Genomic DNA, 18,016 nt, shown 5'->3' on the forward strand with positions numbered 1-18,016 from the left:
GATGGATAATTGTGAGTTTAGAGTGTAGTTTGTCAATCTGTGTTTTTAAATCTACGGTGATTGATACGGTTGCATTGTACAGTTATTGTGAAACATCATCGGTTCTTGAACATACCCCGTTTATTTCTCGCACGGCGACCCGCCCCCTGCCCTGCTGAAGCTGTACTGAGTCCGACTGCCAAGCGGGCTTGGTCAGGTGCTCAGAGAACACACGACGACGTAAACTTTCCCTTGGAAACATCGTTAAACATTTTTTTTAAATTCTACATAAGAAAAACACACCGAGACCATGCTTAGACGGATTCTCCAAATGGTAAGGCCCTTATATCAAAGGGACAGTCGTCTTCATGCATTCACGTTTGATATGAAACCGTTTCGGTTGCTTGCCCAGGCAGGCCTCCCTTCTGTCTCTGTGTCAGGCCGATATAATTAAATCATGGCTGTTGATTCTGGTTGGTTACATGTGAATTCAGTGCATCGCACATAATGAATGAATTATGAAAGGTGGCATTGTTTACCTCTTAGTACCTAGCCTTCGGTGTTTCCATGTGTTGTCATTCATTGCTAACGTTAGCCTAGCTAATGCTAATTAGCTACAGGTTGATGTGAACGTAAGATCGTCAAACAACTAGCTAGCGTCTAGCGTACCAAGAGGTACAAACGTTTTTAATCCAAGGGACTGCCGTTTTGTAAAGGAGGAGTTAAAATCCAATTTTAAAGGCTGTCAGTCACTCTGTTGAAACAATACATTCTTATGAGACAGTGAGACGAGAAATGGACAGTGCAGAGTGGGCGACAGATTGATTAAACATGGAATCAGTATGATATGTTTATAGGCTACTAGATACGATACTGACATGCAGCTCCACTTCTCCCCCGCTTGCGAGAGAGGCGGACACTGACATATAAAACGACTGTGTCATATCTTCAATGAAACAAAAATATTGTGAATTCCATGTCGATGAGTCTAACTAATTGTGTTGATATAATTTTTCAGGGATTTGTTGATTTGAATTTCATAGTGTTCGAAATACATCCGAATAGTAACTTATATAGAACTACACAGCAAGTTGAATAACGCCCGAATTTGCAATCGAACAGCTGCCTTACTGTGTAGCTCAGCTAGCTTGTATGCAAACGTTTTTATGTGGTTCAGCCATACACAGTGAAACGTAGCCTATATAATTAAAATAATAGTAGAACGTAGAGCTCAGCATAGCACATCCAGATATAGGCTATGGTAAATAGACCTGTGGATATGTCAGTTAGCAAAGAGAAATCACGTCAGCACAACGACTTTGGAGTCACATCCTAGATGACAGAGTTTAATGGCCTGTTCTTACACAACACATTGATTATAGCACAGACTTGGGGGCATTCAGGTATTGGTAACATGGTGGTTTTCATGGGTGTGGTTAGGTCTAACTATGCAGCGTTAAAGTGTATCTGGAATGTTAGCATGTTTTTAGCCTTCCTCCCACGAGCGTTCTGTCACACTCTGCATAATGTGTCCTGAAGTGACTCCGCTGTAATTGCCTAGCCCTGCCCTCCTCACCACTGAGAACAGAGGTTCAGTGCAACTCCCATAGCAAGTCACACCCTCACTAGTTGCATTTGTGTTTAACTGGGCGCTTATCCCTGAAATGTTTCTCTCTGTATGCCTCCCTTTCCTCCCATCCCTCCACCTGTCCAACAGACTCCTGGGAAAGGAGGTTCCCAGAACTCTGAGTCTGACCAGCCCAGTTCTGACCTCAACAGTGACCAGACCTCTGAGGTAATAACTGTTTTACCTCCAGCTGCTGGTCGTTTTCTCAGTAGGGATATCACATTACTAACTGTGTGTGTGTGTGTGTACGTGTGTGCGCACAGGGATTCATCTGCCCTCAGTGCATGAAGGCCCACAACTCAGCAGAAGAACTGTTCAAGCACTATGAGTTGTTCCACGAGGCGGGAGACGCACCCCCACACCTGGGCCCTGGCCGGTAAGCCCCTCCCCCCTCCTGTACTCCCCTAACCCCACACCTGGGCCCTGGCCGGTAAGCCCCTCCCCCCTCCTGTACTCCCCTAACCCCACACCTGGGCCCTGGCCGGTAAGCCCCTCCCCCCTCCTGTACTCCCCTAACCCCACACCTGGGCCCTGGCCGGTAAGCCCCTCCCCCCTCCTGTACTCCACTAACCCTAACCCACACTCAGCAGATTCTAGGATTCACTACTGATAGAGACATACGTTTGTACACAGCAAACGTTTGTCGACAGCCCAGTATGCTAGCCTGCCAATGCAGTCCAATTGGCAAATGTGTTTTAATCTGGAACCCTCTCAGTTCATTTAAGGTTTCCAAGGGGTGTTTTAACGGACACAGACCAAAATTCCTTTGGATGCAATTATATAGATATAACTGATCAGAGCAACAACACTTGGTTGTTTACAAAACTGTCTCAGTGGCACTTCTCTGTACAGCCATCGTAGTTAAACCCGGCCCATATCATAAAAAACAACTGTGATTGGCCCAGCACTTCACAATGCTGGAGACAATTCTGTTTGAATGGGAGGGGGGCCACAGCAATAAACCATGAGCTAGCTTGACATCTGGTTCCCAGGCTACCAGTATGCCATCCCGTAACTGTGTGCCCCCCCCCCCCCCCCGCCGCCCCCAGGGAGGACCTCATGCTGCTTAGACAGGAGCTACAGGATCTGCAGGCCTCACTCAAGGTATAGTCAGACACGGAGGGAAAAGTCACCTTTCAACTATCTGAACTATCTAACATCAACTATCTAACATCAATGGCTTGCCTGTCTGGTGGTCCGCTTTGTCTGCCTGTCAGGAGGAGCGTTGGTTCTCTGGGGAGCTTAAGAAGGAGCTGGACAAAGTTCAAGGACAACTGAAGCAAGTAATTCCTTTTAGATGCTTAAACATCAGAAGATAGACTCTCACATCCAATTCAGGAGTGTTCAGGCTTGTGTTTGTCTTGACAGTCCAATTCTGAGGGACTGTGTAAAAGTGTGTGTTGGGGGAGTGGGGGGTGGTTTGTTGAGAGAGTAATACAGATCAATGTTGTACCTCTGGATCCACAGGGGGACGGGCAGCCAGGCTCGGACGACGCAGGTGAGGGAGATCGACTCCTTGGAGAGTTGCTGTGCTCTCTTTGCCCTGTGTTACTTAGGTTGTGTACTTCAGTCAGTAAGATCTGCTGCTCTTCTCTCCCTCTACCCCCCCCCCCCTCCTCCCCGCCCACCCCCCCAACCCCGTGCAGCCCTGGAGCTGAAGCTGAACGAGGCCGAGACGGAGAAGTTCAACATCAAACAGATGAAAGATCTGTTTGAGCAGAAGGCTGCCCAGCTGGCCACGGAGATAGTGGGTGAGTGTTGGATTGGAGGGCTGAGCGTCGGGCTGGGGCTGGGTTGGGGGGGGTCTGGGGGGCCGACTGGAGGGGGGACGGGGGGGTTGTGTGTCGCCGCTCGCCACCAGCCTCCTGGAAACACTGCTTATGACTGAGCCCCGTTCAGGTCTGATTTAAGACCTGCTTCACATGGCACACACACAGACATAATCCCTCCTAGTGAATCATAGTCTACTGGAGGTATCTGTGGAACGCCATTTTCCCTGAAGGATTAGTATGAGCATGAAGCCAGGAAAGTGATCTTTTTTGACTTCTCAATTGAACAGTGTTATTTAGATAATAGAAACCCATTGGAATTAAATATCTACCGTTAGGATTCACAAGCCTACATACAATAAATATTGGAGGTATTATTAGATACAGAATTGGGATGTTGTCATCCAAGATTTTTTCCCTAGGCGGTTGGACATAGTGGATGAAACTGATAAAGTTAGCTTTAATCAATTTTGCTGAAAAGTATTTTATTAAGGATCTGGAAATGTGAAACTATAGCCTTGGTTTTTTTCTGACTTTCATCTGTCATCTTAGTGACCATAGAGGATTGTATCCCAAAATAAGTTTTCAGTTGACCCTGACCTTGCCATGACTAAAAGCTGGGGTGGAGTTGAGTCGGTGTCCTCACAACTTTGTTGGTGACTCCTCAGAGATCAAGTCTCGCTATGACGAGGAGAAGAGCCGGAGAGAAGCTGCCGACCAGAGGCTGGCCAGCCTGACCCAAGACCTGCAGGGAGAGAGGCAGGAGAAGGACAGGCTCCACACAGAACTGGTAACACCAGCCTGTCTTGAGAGTGTGACTGTGTACAGTGCTGACCGAATGGGTTTCGTCATGTACTTCCTTGAAACTAGCGGTCATATGTATCATGTGAGGATCACACTGTTCCCAGTTGGTTGTCACTGAAGTCACCCGCACTGGAAGTGGTCAAGTCTCATGGATATGGATGACTGGGAGAAATGAGGACAGACATGCCCCCCCCCCCCCCATAGGGTCCCCCTTTTCTAGTCTGTTGTCATGGCAACGCAGCGTTCAACCGGCGCGCTCGTCAGCGAAGCGTTTCCATGACCACCCGATTCACCGTGTTTTCTTTTTTGTGTCGGCGCTTGTGCGGCTGATTTTAAACTGGTTCCACTTGCATGCTGGCTCTGTTTGTAGTGGATAGAGATAAGACTCAAAGGACTGCCCCCTTCTCCCTGCTGCCTTCACTGGCAGTCTCCCTGTAAGATCTAACCTCCCCTAAGCCCTCCCATCTCCAAAGTAGAAGCACTCCCTAACCTCTCCTTCCTGCCCCTAGCCCCCATGCCCCCCCCCCCCCCCCCCCACACACACACACACACACACACACACACACATAACCTGCTGTCTCTGTTGCCCCCTAGCTGCAGCGGCCGGGAGTGGAGGACGTGGAGGTGCTGCAGAGGGAGCTGGTGCAGGTGCAGACGCTGATGGACAGCACGACGCGCCAGCGCGAGGAGGAGGCGGAGCGCCTGAGAGGCCACTACGAGGAGCTCCAGGCCAGCTACACCACCTCCCAGGTGGGGCACTCGCTAAGGGAGGGGCGCGCTCGCTAAGGGAGGGGCGCGCTCGCTAAGGGAGGGGCGCGCTCGCTAAGGGAGGGGCGCGCTCGCTAAGGGTGGGGGGCTCGCTAAGGGTGGGGGGCTCGCTAAGGGTGGGGCGCTCCCTAGGGGTGGGGCGCTCGCTAGGGGTGGGGGGCTCGCTAGGGGTGGGGGGCTCGCCAAGGGTGGGGCGCACTCGCTAAGGGTGGGGCGCGCTCGCTAAGGGTGGGGGGCTCGCTAGGGGTGGGGCGCTTGCTAAGGGTGGGGCGCGCTCGCTAAGGGTGGGGGGCTCGCTAGGGGTGGGGCGCTTGCTAAGGGTGGGGGGCTCGCTAAGGGTGGGGCGCTTGCTAAGGGTGGGGGGCTCGCCAAGGGTGGGGCGCACTCGCTAAGGGAGGGGCGCGCTTGCTAAGGGTGGGGGGCTCGCTAAGGGTGGGGCGCTCGCTAAGGGTGGGGCGCTTGCTAAGGGTGGGGCGCTTGCTAAGGGTGGGGCGCTCGCTAAGGGTGGGGCGCGCTCGCTAAGGGTGGGGGGCTCGCTAAGGGTGGGGCGCTCGCTAAGGGAGCAGCGGACTAACTGGAAGCGCTCGTAGATATAACCTTTGCTCCCTGCGTCCTTATCCTGTCGTTTGACCTCCGCACGCATTCCTCTGCGCCCGGAGCCAGACATAGACACGGACGTGATTTATTCATGGGGTTAAGATAAGGCTGTCCACTTCATCTTGCAATGTCTTCATAGACTTGGGGAAAGGAGAGGCGAGGCCTGTAGCTAGCTGTAGCAGGCTCCCTACCTCTCTCTCTGTGCTAGTCTTCCTGCTATTCCCTCTCTCTTATTCCCCATCACTGAAGCTGATTACTTTTGAATATGTAAATGTTCTGGCCTGGGCACAGGCTGTTTAATTACACAATAGCCCTCAGAAATCATTATCAAATGCACTCTTTGTCTCTGTAACCCTGACACTAGTCTCTTGTTACAGCAGATCCTTCCATCCTGTAGCACTACATTACCCATAACCCAATGCTGCTGTTGTACAGAGCATTGCTATGGAGACCTTTACTTTACTCCTCCTGCTGAGGGGCTACCTGAGCAAGGTGCCGAGCATTCTCCCTAAATACATACCTGCGGATTTGAGGGGGGAGGTAGGGTGTGATTGACGGCCTGGGCGGCACCTTGCTGATGTAGACCATACAGCGCTGTCATGGTCTGGGCTCTCTGTGCCGTGTTTCTGCGAGTACTTATCTGTGCCTGTCCCCCCCCCTTCTCCGTCTCCCCCCCCTCCTCGTTTCCTTAACTCTTTATGGAAGATTCGTAAACTTGAGGTAACACACCCTTGTTTCAGTCAAGCCTCACCTTCTGTTGAATCCTTTTTTCTGTTCTGTTGCCCGTGGGTCTGTGTGTGTGTGTGGCTGGCTGGCTGGCTGGCCACCAGTGGTGAAACCCTTTTTGATTTCTTTGTTTTGCCTCCAGTGTGCGAATGTGTTGTGTGCCTGCAGCCACTGTGTTTCACATGCCGTTTCAAGTCCACATCTGTAATCCTACCATCATGTGTGTCAGACCACCATCTCCCAGCTGAAGGCGGAGCTAGACAAGGGTCCACAGGAGACGGCCGTCTACACCCAGCAGATCCACCAGCTCCAGAGCTCCCTCAACAACCTGCAGCAGCAGAGCCAGGTACACACACACACACACACACACAAAGGCATATCCAAAAACGAATAAACCACCACAAACGCTTTAGGTATTTGACAGCATTGCAGCACCAACATGCCTGTGCCCGTGTGCTGAAGCCGCTGTTATGTTAACAAGCCTCACCAAACACATGTTTGGTTTTAAACCTGCCCCCCCCCCCCCTCCCTCACACTCGAATATAAAGCCCTCCTGTCATCACCCTGGCTGGCTCAGTTGACTCGTTGACAAACCCCCCCAGGTCTATAATTAAACCAGCAGGGGGTGATCTCTGTGCTGTCACTGGACCTGACAAACGACCACAGGTAAGCCACTATGGGTAAGGGCTGCTGTGTAGGTTGCCAGACAGGGATTAAACCCCCTTTCGAGTCAGGCGTGTTGGTCGTACCACCGGCACAGCTGCTCGTCAAACCGAAGTGAGCATCCGGAGGAAGTACCTTCCCCGTCCTCCAGAGACGGGGAAGAGAGAGAGAGAGCAGGAGGGAGAGGGGGAGAGGGAGAGAGAGAGAGAGAGAGCGGGGGAGGGAGAGAGAGAGAGGGGGAGGGGGAGGGAGAGAGAGAGAGAGAGAGAGCGGGGGAGGGAGAGAGGGGGAGGGGGAGGGAGAGAGAGAGAGAGAGAGCAGGAGGGAGGGAGAGAGAGAGAGAGCAGGAGGGAGAGAGAGAGAGAGAGAGAGCAGGAGGGAGAGAGGGAGAGGGAGAGAGAGAGGGGGAGGGGGAGAGGGAGAGAGAGAGAGAGCAGGAGAGAGGGGGAGAGGGAGAGAGAGAGAGAGAGGGGGAGAGGGAGAGAGAGCAGGAGAGAGGGGGAGAGGGAGAGAGAGAGAGACATAAACAGGAGCAGCTGCAGTGAGCCCGACGAGAAGAGGAGGGCCAGCGAGAACACTGCAGCAGCTCTGTCACGCTCTCTAGTTAGCAGACCTCCCGTTAACACCCCCCATGTTCTGCTGCAACCTGCTGTTCCATCACGCACATCCCCCCCCCCCCGCCCCAAACGCTCTGCACGACAGCCTGGAGTTTACTGCTGAGGTTTTTTCCATGGGCTGACATATGAGACTGGAGGCTGGAGCTGCAGGCAGGTAGCACCTGCTGCGCTGCCCCCGGCGGCGCGCTCGTCTCTGGGAAAGGAGATCCTGGGTGAGGGGGCGCCTGTGTTTACAGTAGAGCTGTTAACTGCTGCGGCTGTGGAGGGCCTTAGCTGCTCGGACGACTGGGTTTCAGAACCGCCATGTTCTTCCTTAAGCTCCTTATGTCCTTTCTGACCCCCACCTGCCCTCCCCCACGCCCCTCCCTCCCTCTGACCCCTGTGTGTCCCCGACCCCTCACCCGTCACCAGAAGTGTGTTGGCTGAAGCTGTACTCTTTCCTCCTGTCTCACCTCCATACGCTCCTCTCCCCTGACTCCCCACCCCCCCTCCCCCCCCAGACCCTGTCCGAGAAGGTGCTCCGCCGGGAGAAGGAGAACCAGGAGCTGGAGGAGCGCCTGGCGGCCGAGCAGGGCGCCAAGAAGGCCGCCCAGGCCTCGCTGCGCCAGAGAGAGGCGGAGGCGCAGGGGCGGGCGGCGGCGGGCGAGGCCTCGCTGCAGAGGGCCCAGGCGGAGCTGGGGGAGCGGGGCGAGGAGGCGGCGCGGCTGAGGAGGGAGCTGGGCGAGGTGGAGGCGAGGCACGGGGAGCTGAGGGCGGAGAGGAAGCTTCTGCTGCAGCAGCGGGAGGAGAAGGAGAGCCAGGGAGCTCAGCTGCAGGGCGAGGTGGCACAGGTGGGGGGCACACTCGCACGCATTCCCCCCGGATGTATGTCTCATGGCGCAGGCCCTTTGTCTTATTCGGTGTGTTTTCTGGAATGTTCCTCCCTCCCCTCCCTCTCTCCTCCCTCCCTCTCTCCCTCTCTCCGCCCTCTCTCCTCCCTCCCTCTCTCCTCCCTCCCTCACTCTCTCCCTCTCTCCTCTCTCCCTCTCTCCTCCCTCCCCTCTCTCCGCCCTCTCTCCTCCCTCCCTCTCTCCTCCCTCCCCCTCTCTCCTCCCTCCCTCACTCCCCTCCCTCTCTCCTCCCTCTCTCCTCCCTCCCTCTCTCCTCCCTCCCTCTCTCTCCTCCCTCCCTCACTCTCTCCCCTCTCTCCTCTCTCCCTCTCTCCTCCCTCCCCACCCCCTCCCATCCCCTGTAGCTCCACGCCAGGCTGCTGGAGGCGGAGCGTCAGCTGGGGGAGAGCTGACGGCCGGCTGAAGGAGCAGAGGCAGCTCTCTGGGGAGAAGCTGAAGGACCGCGAGCAGCAAGTGGCCGAGCTGCAGCTCAAACTAGCCCGCTCAGAGGAACTGGTAGGAGCCCCTCCCTGGAGCCACGGGGCCGGGGGTAGCTAGTTGTGGAGAGCCGGGGATTTGAATGTCACCATGAAAAATACTATTGATTTGCTTTCAAGAATGAATAGATGCCTGGTCGCTGAATTTCCTCAAGTGATGTTTTACACTGTGTGTGTGTGTGTGTGTGTGTGTGTGTGTGTGTGTGTGTGTGTGTGTGTGTGTGTGTGTGTGTGTGTTGTGTGTGTGTGTGTGTGTGTGTGTGTGTGTGTGTGTGTGTGTGTGTGTGTGTGTGTGTAGCTGAAAGAGAACACCACTAAGAGCACAGACCTGCAACACCAGCTGGAGAAGGTCAGGCAGCAGAACCAGGAAGTGCAGACACTCCAGCAGACAACCAATGGGAAGACTGCGAGAGGCCCAGGTACCCACAACCCCTCTGGGACCACTGCTCTGAAACAGGACCAGGTCCTGGGAGTAGAACATTCCAGTCCTCACTTTATGGAGCATATTGATCTCCTCCATAATTCATGTTAGTGAAGATATGCTCTCTGTTTCCGTCGTGTAACTTGTGCGGAAGGACTATATCAGTCATGTCCTGTCCCTTCTCCCTGCTGTGTGTATGTGTACGTGTGTGTATGTGTACGTGTGTGTGTGTGTGTGTGTGTGTGTGTGTGTGTGTAGAACGACCTCGAGCAGGTCCTGCGTCAGATCGGGGACAAGGACCAGAAGAACCCAGAACCTGGAGTCTCTGCTGCAGAAGAGCAAAGGAGAGCGTGGTGCAGCTGGAGTCCCAGAGGGAAGACCTGTGTGCCCAGATCCAGGCAGGCCAGGGGGAGACCGCCCTGCTGCACCAGCTGAAGGACAAGAACCACGGACTACAGGAGCAGGCACGCACACACACACACACGCGCACACACGTCTGTGGTGACACTGTTAGTCACACCATAAGAGAATTAGCATCACGTTCACCAGATAGTCAGGTGTGCTGGCGTATACCACACTGGGTCATTTAACTGTTTGATTGGTCGGTTCCAGGTGACCCAGTTGACGGACAAGCTGAAGAACCAATCGGAAAGCAACAAGCAGGCCCAGGACAACCTCCACAAGGAGGTGCAGGAGCAGAAGGGGCTGCTGCGGGCGTCCCAGGACCGGGCCCAGGCCCTGGACACCGCCCTGGGGGAGACACAGGCCCAGGTGGCCCAGAGCAGGGAGAAGGTGGCCCAGCTGGACACACAGGTAGGAGGGTGGGGACTAACCAGCACACACCTGAACACACACATTACCTGAACACGCACATTACCTGAACACGCACATTACCTGAACACGCACATTACCTGAACACGCACATTACCTGAACACGCACATTACCTGAACACGCACATTACCTGAACACGCACATTACCTGAACACGCACATTACCTGAACACGCACATTACCTGAACACGCACATTACCTGAACACGCACATTACCTGAACACGCACATTACCTGAACACGCACATTACCTGAACACGCACATTACCTGAACACGCACATTACCTGAACACGCACATTACCTGAACACGCACATTACCTGAACACGCACATTACCTGAACACGCACATTACCTGAACACGCACATTACCTGAACACGTACATTACTTAGGCGCACATGACCTGGACACACATGACGTGGACACGCATGACCTGGACACGCATGACCTGGACACGCATGACCTGGACACACATGACCTGGACACACATGACCTGGACACACATGACCTGGACACACATTCAGACTGTTGTTCCTGGCAGCTGAAGGCCAAGACGGAGATGCTGCTGTCCGCCGAGGCCTCCAAGACGGCCCAGCGCGCCGACCTCCAGAACCACCTGGAGACGGCCCAGCATGCACTGCAGGACAAGCAGCAGGTGAGCTGAGGTGACATCATGGCTGTGACGTGGCCAAGAATGGAGGTCAAGACTCGTGAAGTTTTAACAATCCCACACCCCCCTCCTCCCCTCTCCCCCTCCTCTCCTCCCCACCTCTTCTCCCCACCTCTCCTCTCCTCCCCCACCTCTCCCCCTCCTCTCCTCCCCTTCTCTCCCCCTCTCCTCCCCCTCCTCTCCCCCTGTCTCCTCCAGGAGCTGAGTAAGAGCCAGGTGCTGGTGGAGCAGCAGGGCAGGAGGCTGCAGGAGCGCCAGGAGCAGGGAGCCCAGCTGGAGGCCGGTCTGAAGGAGACCAGGGAGCGGCTCCTGGCCTCGGAGCAGCGCGTGGAGCTGCTGGAGACCCACACCAAGGTGCGACAGAGAGGAGGAGCCTCCTGAAGACCTGCTCTGGATCCATGTCTACTGGATCCCAGGACCTAAACCCATGTGGTGGGGTGTGTGTGTGTGTGTGTGTGTGTGTGTGTGTGTGAGACAGAAAGCGGAAGCTCAGGTGGTGGAGCTGCAGGCGGGGAAGGAGAAGGCTCAGCAGAAGTTGGCCAAGGTCCAGAAGGAGGCGTCAGAGGTCAGGGGGAAGGTGAAGGAGCTGAGCAGTCTGCTCGACACGGAGAAGGCGGGGTAAGACCCGCGCACGCGCCCAACGAGAGGAAGGCGTCTCTCTCCCCAGAGTCAGTATTGACACGGTGTGCGTGTGTGTGCGTGTGTCCCAGGGCGGCGGCGCTGCAAGAGGAGCTGACGAGGAAGACTTCGTCCCTGGGAGAGAGCAGGCAGGAGCTGGAGCGCTGCGAGCAGGAGAAGGGCGTCCTGAAGGCCCAGCTGGAGCAGCTGGCACAGGAGGGCCAGGCACGGCAGGCAGAGCTGGGCAGGACAGTCCAGGCCTCGACGGCCGAGCTCCAGAAGAGCCAGAAGGAGATGGAGGCCCAGGGGAAAGAGCTGGCCCAGGCCAAGGACGGCGTGGCCAAGGCCTCCAAGGCTCTGAAGGACAGCCAGAGCCTCCTGGAGAAGGAGAGGAGGAGCACCAAGACTGCCCTGGAGGAGAAGGTCGGTGGAACGGTGGAGTGGGGGGTTGGAAGAAGAAGATTATTTTATCTGAAGACAAATAATGCAGGGGAGAGTGGTTGGGAGCTGGGATATAACCAGATGTGTGCTCCGGCAATACAAATCTGTCGTCATTGTGTTATTGTTGAGTCAGAGACATTTGGGAGGGGTCTGCAAATTCAAGAATTGAATTCCGACAATGACCATTGAATCATTTTCAACAATTCCTTATTGTGGTTAAAAGGAAGTTAAGACTGCAGTGTGGCATATTAAAGGTGTTGTTTCCCCTGGCAGGACAAGGCCCATGAGCAGGCCAGGCAGGAGATGCAGAAGAACCTGGAGGCGGCGTCCAGGCAGCTGACAGACCTCCGAGCCCAGCTGGAGAAGGCTAGCGAGGTAAACCCTCCAGAGCATCACCACGCCTCCTCCCTGTGCCTCCTCAACCACGCCACCAGACAGAACCGTATGCGCGTGTGTGTGTGTGTAGGCAGAGGCAGGGCTGAGATCCCAGTTGTCCGGGGTGACAGAACAGCACGCCAGCACCCAGCAGGCCCTGACGGAGAGGCAGAAACAGACGCAGGAGTTGCAGGCCCGGCTGAAGACGGCCCACGGAGCCCTCTCCCAGGAAAGGACCAAACTGGAAGGCCAAGTGACAGAGCTGCAAGGAGCCATCGCCAAGAAGGCAAGCACCCAAACCTGTATACACACCGGTTCACTCAGTCCCTCTCATCACATGTTCTTGTTCAAATGTGGTTATGTTTCTCTGGGTTGTGTGTGTGTGTCTGTGCGCTCTCCAGACCGAGGAGGGCGCTCTGCTGAGGGAGCAGGTGTCTGGGCTGGGCCAGGAGCTGGGCTCTGAGAAGGCGAGGGCCACGGAGCTGCAGCAAGCCCTGGAGCAGAGCCAGGAGAACCTGGCCTCGGTGCAGTCCCTCTGCTACGGCAAGGAGTCGGAGGCCTCGGCCCTGAGGCAGGACCTTCAGGTGGGTGTGCTGAGGAGGGAGGTTTACGAGACGTCGGTTGCTACGGGGCGTCATTACTAAGGGGGAGGGGGGGGAGGGGCAACGTTACTGAGAAGAATGACATCTATATGAGACTACTGTAAGCCCTGGGTGTTGAACCTACCTGTTTACCCTGTGTGTGTGTGTGTGTTCACCCTGCATATGCCCCCCCTCACCCTGCAGACTGGTGAGAAGAAGCTAGCCCAGTCCCTGGAGGAGTTGGCAGCTAACCGGACCCAGCTGAGCGGCCTGGAGGCCCAGGTCCTGGAGCTGAAGAAGAGCCGGGCCGCCCTGGGCCAGGACCTGGGCCAGAGGGACGAGAGGCTGCTGCAGCAGGGGGAGAGCCTCCAGGAGCTGCAGAAACTGCAGGTCTGTCAACCGGGCTGAGAGGTGGAGAGTCCGGTGTTAGGTCTGTTCTGGTGTTTGAGTTGGCTGTTGGTCTGTTGTTGTAGACGCAGCTTGTACAGTTGGCTAGTAGAGTCAGGTTTGTTAGTGCAGTCATTAGAGTTAACTAGTACTCTTAGAGTTCATTATCGTATTTTTCGGACTATAAGTCGCACTGGACTATAAGTCGCATTTATTTAGAAATTTGTTTCACAAAATCCAAGACCAAGAACAGACATTTAATCTGGAAAGGCAAGTTATTCAACTACACAATAGCACACAGAACAACAGGCTGAATAGGTGTCCGGTATGTTAACGTAACACATTAACAGTTATTCAGCTACACAATAGCAGAAAGAACATACCTGGGAGGCTGAATAGGCTAAATTAACATAACAAGCTAGCGAGTCCAACAAGCAAGTTACCGGTAAACTAATTTACCAAGCTCCCAATTGGAACGAACTCTGATATGTTGGTTTCTCTGTGTCTCCTCAACCCCCAGGGGGAGACCCAGGAGCAGCTGAAGGGGGAGAGGGCGCGTGTGGAGGAGCTGAGCCAGGCCAGGAGCTCCCTGGAGAAGGACGCCAGCAGACTGACCTCCGAACTCAAGGCTTTGGGGGAGAGGAGTGAGAAGGTCAGTCCCTTCTTCCTACCTCATGCCCTCTCTCTCCCGTTATCTCCCCCTCACCCGTACTTCCCTCATTCACTTTCTTCTCCTCACTTCACTCCTTTTGTATTCTCTCTCTTCTCCCCTCCCCTCCTCCCTCCTCCCCCCTCCTCCCTCCAGGAGCTGAGGGAGCTGCGGGAGGCCAAGAAGCTGCTTATCCAGCAGAAGCTGGAGGCTCAAGGCCAGGTGGAGGCAGCCCAGGCTGCCGTGGAGCAGGAGCAGAGGGACCACCAGGCCACCAGGGGCAGCGTCGAGCAGAGAGAGGAGCAGCTCCGCGCTCAGACCAGGGAGGCGCAGGCTCAACTGGTAAATTCACCTCAGTGCTAACTGTTGAGTTTTTCGACCTACTTTGAAGGCTCGCTTTTCGACGTTGCGTAAAAATAAACAAGTATGCCGCCATCTCCGCTGCGTCACTTCCGATACTCAATGTAGGGTGTGCGATATCGCAACGAAAGCCCCATCAAGGTACCGTTGCTTGTTTGTTTTACCACCGACACCTACTGCCCCTCCCCCCCGGCAGGCCTCGCAGCGGCAGGCGCGGGAGGAGCAGGCGCGGCGCGGCGAGGAGGCGGAGGCCAAGCTGGGCTTGCAGGTGACGGCGCTGAACGAGAACGTGGCCACGCTGAAGAGGGAGTGGCAGGGCAGCCAGCGGCGGGTGGGCGAGCTGGAGAAGCAGACCGACGAGCTGAGGGGGGAGATCGCCGTGCTGGAGGCCACCGTGCAGAACAACCAGGACGAGAGGAGGGCCCTGCTGGAGCGGTGAGACAGGGAGTGGGGGTGTGTGTGTGTGGGGGTGTGTGTGTGTGGGGGTGTGTGTGTGCGCGGCTGTTTACAGCTCTTGTGATTCGGCGAGGTCGTTGTTTGTGTGCTTGTTATTAAAAGTTATCGTGTGTGTGTGTGGTCTTGTTTAACTACCCTTGTGGGGACCAAATGTCCTCACAAGTATAGTGGAACGTGAAAACCTTGACCTTTTTGGGGCCTTTTCGCTGGCCCCCACAACTTGTTAGGGGGGTTTAGGGTTATAATTAGTGTTAGGGTTGGATTTATTATTAACATTGAGGGCTACGTTTTGGAGTGGAAGTGAATGTTCGGGCGCCACTAGGATAGAAAAACAAACGCGTGTGTTTGTGTGTCAGGTGTGTTAAAGGGGAGGGAGAAATGGAGAAGCTCCAGACCAAGGTGCTGGAGATGAGGAGAAAGCTGGATGATACGACAGCCGCCATGCAGGAGCTGGGCAGGGAGAACCAGTCGCTGCAGGTCAGACACGCCCTCTCCACCACATCACAAACATTTACATGACAAGCTGGTCATATCAATCACTGCTGAGAAGAGCTTCTAGGGTGGTGCCGGTCATGTGCCAGTAACCGTCCTTCCTATTGGCTGCAGATAAAGCAGTCCCAGTCCCTAACCAGGAAGTGGGCGGAAGATCACGAGGTGCAGAATTGCATGGCTTGTGGGAAGGGCTTCTCAGTCACTGTCAGGAAGGTGAGTCACAGACCTGCTCTGCTTGACGTGTTTATGGCCTCAGTGCTAGGAGAGGGTGCCATGTACTCTCTCGGGTGTTCATGTCACAATATCGGTTGGCTGGTTAACAAGCTGAATCATGTTTCTCACAAGCTGAATCATGTTGTTAACAAGCTGAATCATGTTTCTCACAACTAAGGTTGGAATACAACTTTATACTACTATAATACTTCATGTAGAATTACACACTTAAGGACAGCTAAAAGACCTGCTAAGCGTGAAACGGAGCTATTCGGATGCAACCTAGATGTGCAGGAGCAAGGTTCCGGACCACGTCTACACAGCTGACCACCTCTCTCTCTCTCTCTCTCTCTCTCTCTCTCTCTCTCTCTCTCTCTCTCTCTCTCTCGCTCTCGCTCTCGCTCTGGCTCTGGCTCTGGCTCTCGCTCTCGCTCTCTCTCTCCCCTTCTCTCAGCACCACTGCAGACATTGTGGGAACATCTTCTGTGGAGAGTGCTCAGGACGGAACGCCCTCACCCCCTCCTCCAAGAAGCCTGTGAGGGTGTGTGAGATCTGCTTCGAGGAACTCCAGGGATGATGCCACACGCCATCTCACAACCCCCCGTCCTCCCCATCCTCCCCTTCCTCACCACACTCCTGAACAGTCTGGTCACAGTGTTTCATCATTGTTTTATGTGCTGGCTGAGGGATAGTCTGGTGAGCGAGGCTGGGCAGGGGAGCCAGGTTAGGGAGGCTGGGTAGGGGAGCCAGGTTAGCGAGGCTGGGTAGGGGAGCCAGGTTAGCGAGGCGTTAAGTGTATGTCAGGCAGAGAAGTTAGGGCAGGTTGAAGCAGTGGTCTGAAAGCAAAAAGCAGGTTTTCTGAAAGTCATTATGGATGTTGAGGTGATGTTCATTAAAGGAGGGGGAATTTAGTCCAGTTCATGACCAAAGAATGTATGCAGAGTCTGAGGGTGGAAACTAAACTGGAAACCTTCGTCCTATTTTTATTTTATTTTTATTGTTGGTAAATGCTTTTTATTTTTAGATTTAAAGGTTCTAAATTTGATCATGAGTTGTCAGATATGTGACAGGTATTTATTTTTAATTTTGTTTGCAGCGCAACTCATAGTTGTACAAAATGGAATGACTGTGTTTTTAAGTCATCTGTGTTCAGAGGGAATCCTGGAGCTTCTTCTTCGTGTGTTGAGGAGGTGCGCGTCCACCTGTCTTCTTCGTGTGTTGAGGAGGTGCGCGTCCACCTGTCTTCTTCGTGTGTTGAGGAGGTGCACATCCACCTGTCTTCTTTGTGTGTTGAGGAGGTGCACATCCACCTGTCTTCTTCGTGTGTTGAGGAGGTGCACGTCCACCTGTCTCCGTGCAACATAGTGACCATGCCTGGAGCTGTCTGCACTCTGCTTCAAAGCAATAACTGTGTGTGTGTGTGTGTGTGTGTATATATATATATATATTGTGTGTGTGTATATATATATATATATATATATATATATATATGTGTATGCAAGTGTGAGAGAATGGCTTGTGTGTGCTGCTCAAACGTAGGAGATGTCTGTTCTGATGCAGGGCAGTTGGGTTCAACTGTCTCCGACCTGTAAAATATATCACTGACAACACTGTACAAATGAATTTCTCGTGATCTTGTACTACCTGCTGTCAAACTGTCAGCTTCAGAGCAAACAAGGCGTGCAATCGAATAAGGTGTACTGTAGTTATGGCAACGCTGGCGCTAGTTTCGAGAGGGATGGGGGGGGGGGGGGGGGGTCGCTGTGGCGTCTCTGCCAGTGTGTGCATTCAACAAACAGGCGGTCACGAACATAATTGTGGGCTGCCACTGCCCATCCGGGTTCACTTCTAGTCCTACCTCAGACTGTCACTGAAGCAGCGCTGGTAAGCCTGAAGGATAATGCCAGTCTTCTGTCCCTGCCCTGTCAAACCTGGCAGAGGAAGAGCTTCCTGGAGTATTATGACATGGGAGGGAACACACGTCAGAGCCAACCTGTGTCGACCAATCCTGGACCTCGGAATGACGCTGGCGGACCAATTAGGCGCGCTCGTCTCAGACCAGTGCCGACCAGTCACAGAGCTCGTCTCTGTTTGTGCCATAAGGGATAAAGGTGAACAGACACAGCACCACTGTCCACTAGTCTGTGCACTGCATCTTCACGACATGTGGCTTCTATCCCACTCACCTAAAAACAAGGCTCTTGTAATTCATGTTTTTAACTGTAAGAAAATATGTATGAGATGTGTAAACCCTTGTGCGTAAATGTTGACAGCAAACGTACAAAAAAAAACAAAAAAACTAATGTCTTACAACTTTAAGGAACAACACCATACGACACTAAATTGTGGCTTGTTTCACTTTTGATGTCAGCTGTTGTGCATGTGTCAGTTGGCTTTAGATCTCTGTCTCCTTCTGGGATGGGTTGTGGTTCTGTGGGTGTGCCTTATGCCAAGCTGTGGTGGGGTTCAGCTCTGGCCCCCAGGGAGGCTGTGGGAGGGGGATTCTAGACAGCTCTAGGACAACCCCCCCCCTTCCCCCAACTGAACAGAAAAAAAGCAAAGTAATGTAATCCACGACGCACCAGATGTATAATTTGTTTGCTAATTT

At 54.0% G+C, this 18,016-nt stretch overlaps 1 protein-coding gene across 1 annotated transcript; it reads left to right on the forward strand.

Moving 5' to 3' along the window:
- The first annotated feature begins 166 nt into the window (after window positions 1-166).
- Window positions 167-17,771, forward strand: eea1 (early endosome antigen 1). Its single transcript, XM_062461142.1, is given in 33 exon segments — window positions 167-313; window positions 1,697-1,774; window positions 1,870-1,982; window positions 2,656-2,710; window positions 2,824-2,889; window positions 3,074-3,104; window positions 3,253-3,357; window positions 4,044-4,165; window positions 4,774-4,929; window positions 6,500-6,616; window positions 8,051-8,380; window positions 8,785-8,826; window positions 8,828-8,935; window positions 9,215-9,319; window positions 9,321-9,335; window positions 9,596-9,643; window positions 9,645-9,677; window positions 9,679-9,801; window positions 9,950-10,150; window positions 10,708-10,821; window positions 11,035-11,190; window positions 11,315-11,454; window positions 11,547-11,877; window positions 12,169-12,270; window positions 12,362-12,556; window positions 12,672-12,854; window positions 13,056-13,241; window positions 13,759-13,890; window positions 14,044-14,229; window positions 14,444-14,682; window positions 15,060-15,180; window positions 15,310-15,408; window positions 15,863-17,771. Coding segments are annotated over 33 exon segments (4,179 nt in total). The 5' UTR covers window positions 167-289; the 3' UTR covers window positions 15,986-17,771.
- Window positions 17,772-18,016: the final 245 nt, after the last annotated feature.

The sequence above is a fragment of the Osmerus eperlanus genome, chromosome 5 (assembly GCF_963692335.1).
Source record: "Osmerus eperlanus chromosome 5, fOsmEpe2.1, whole genome shotgun sequence".
Classification (NCBI taxonomy): Eukaryota; Metazoa; Chordata; class Actinopteri; order Osmeriformes; family Osmeridae; genus Osmerus; species Osmerus eperlanus.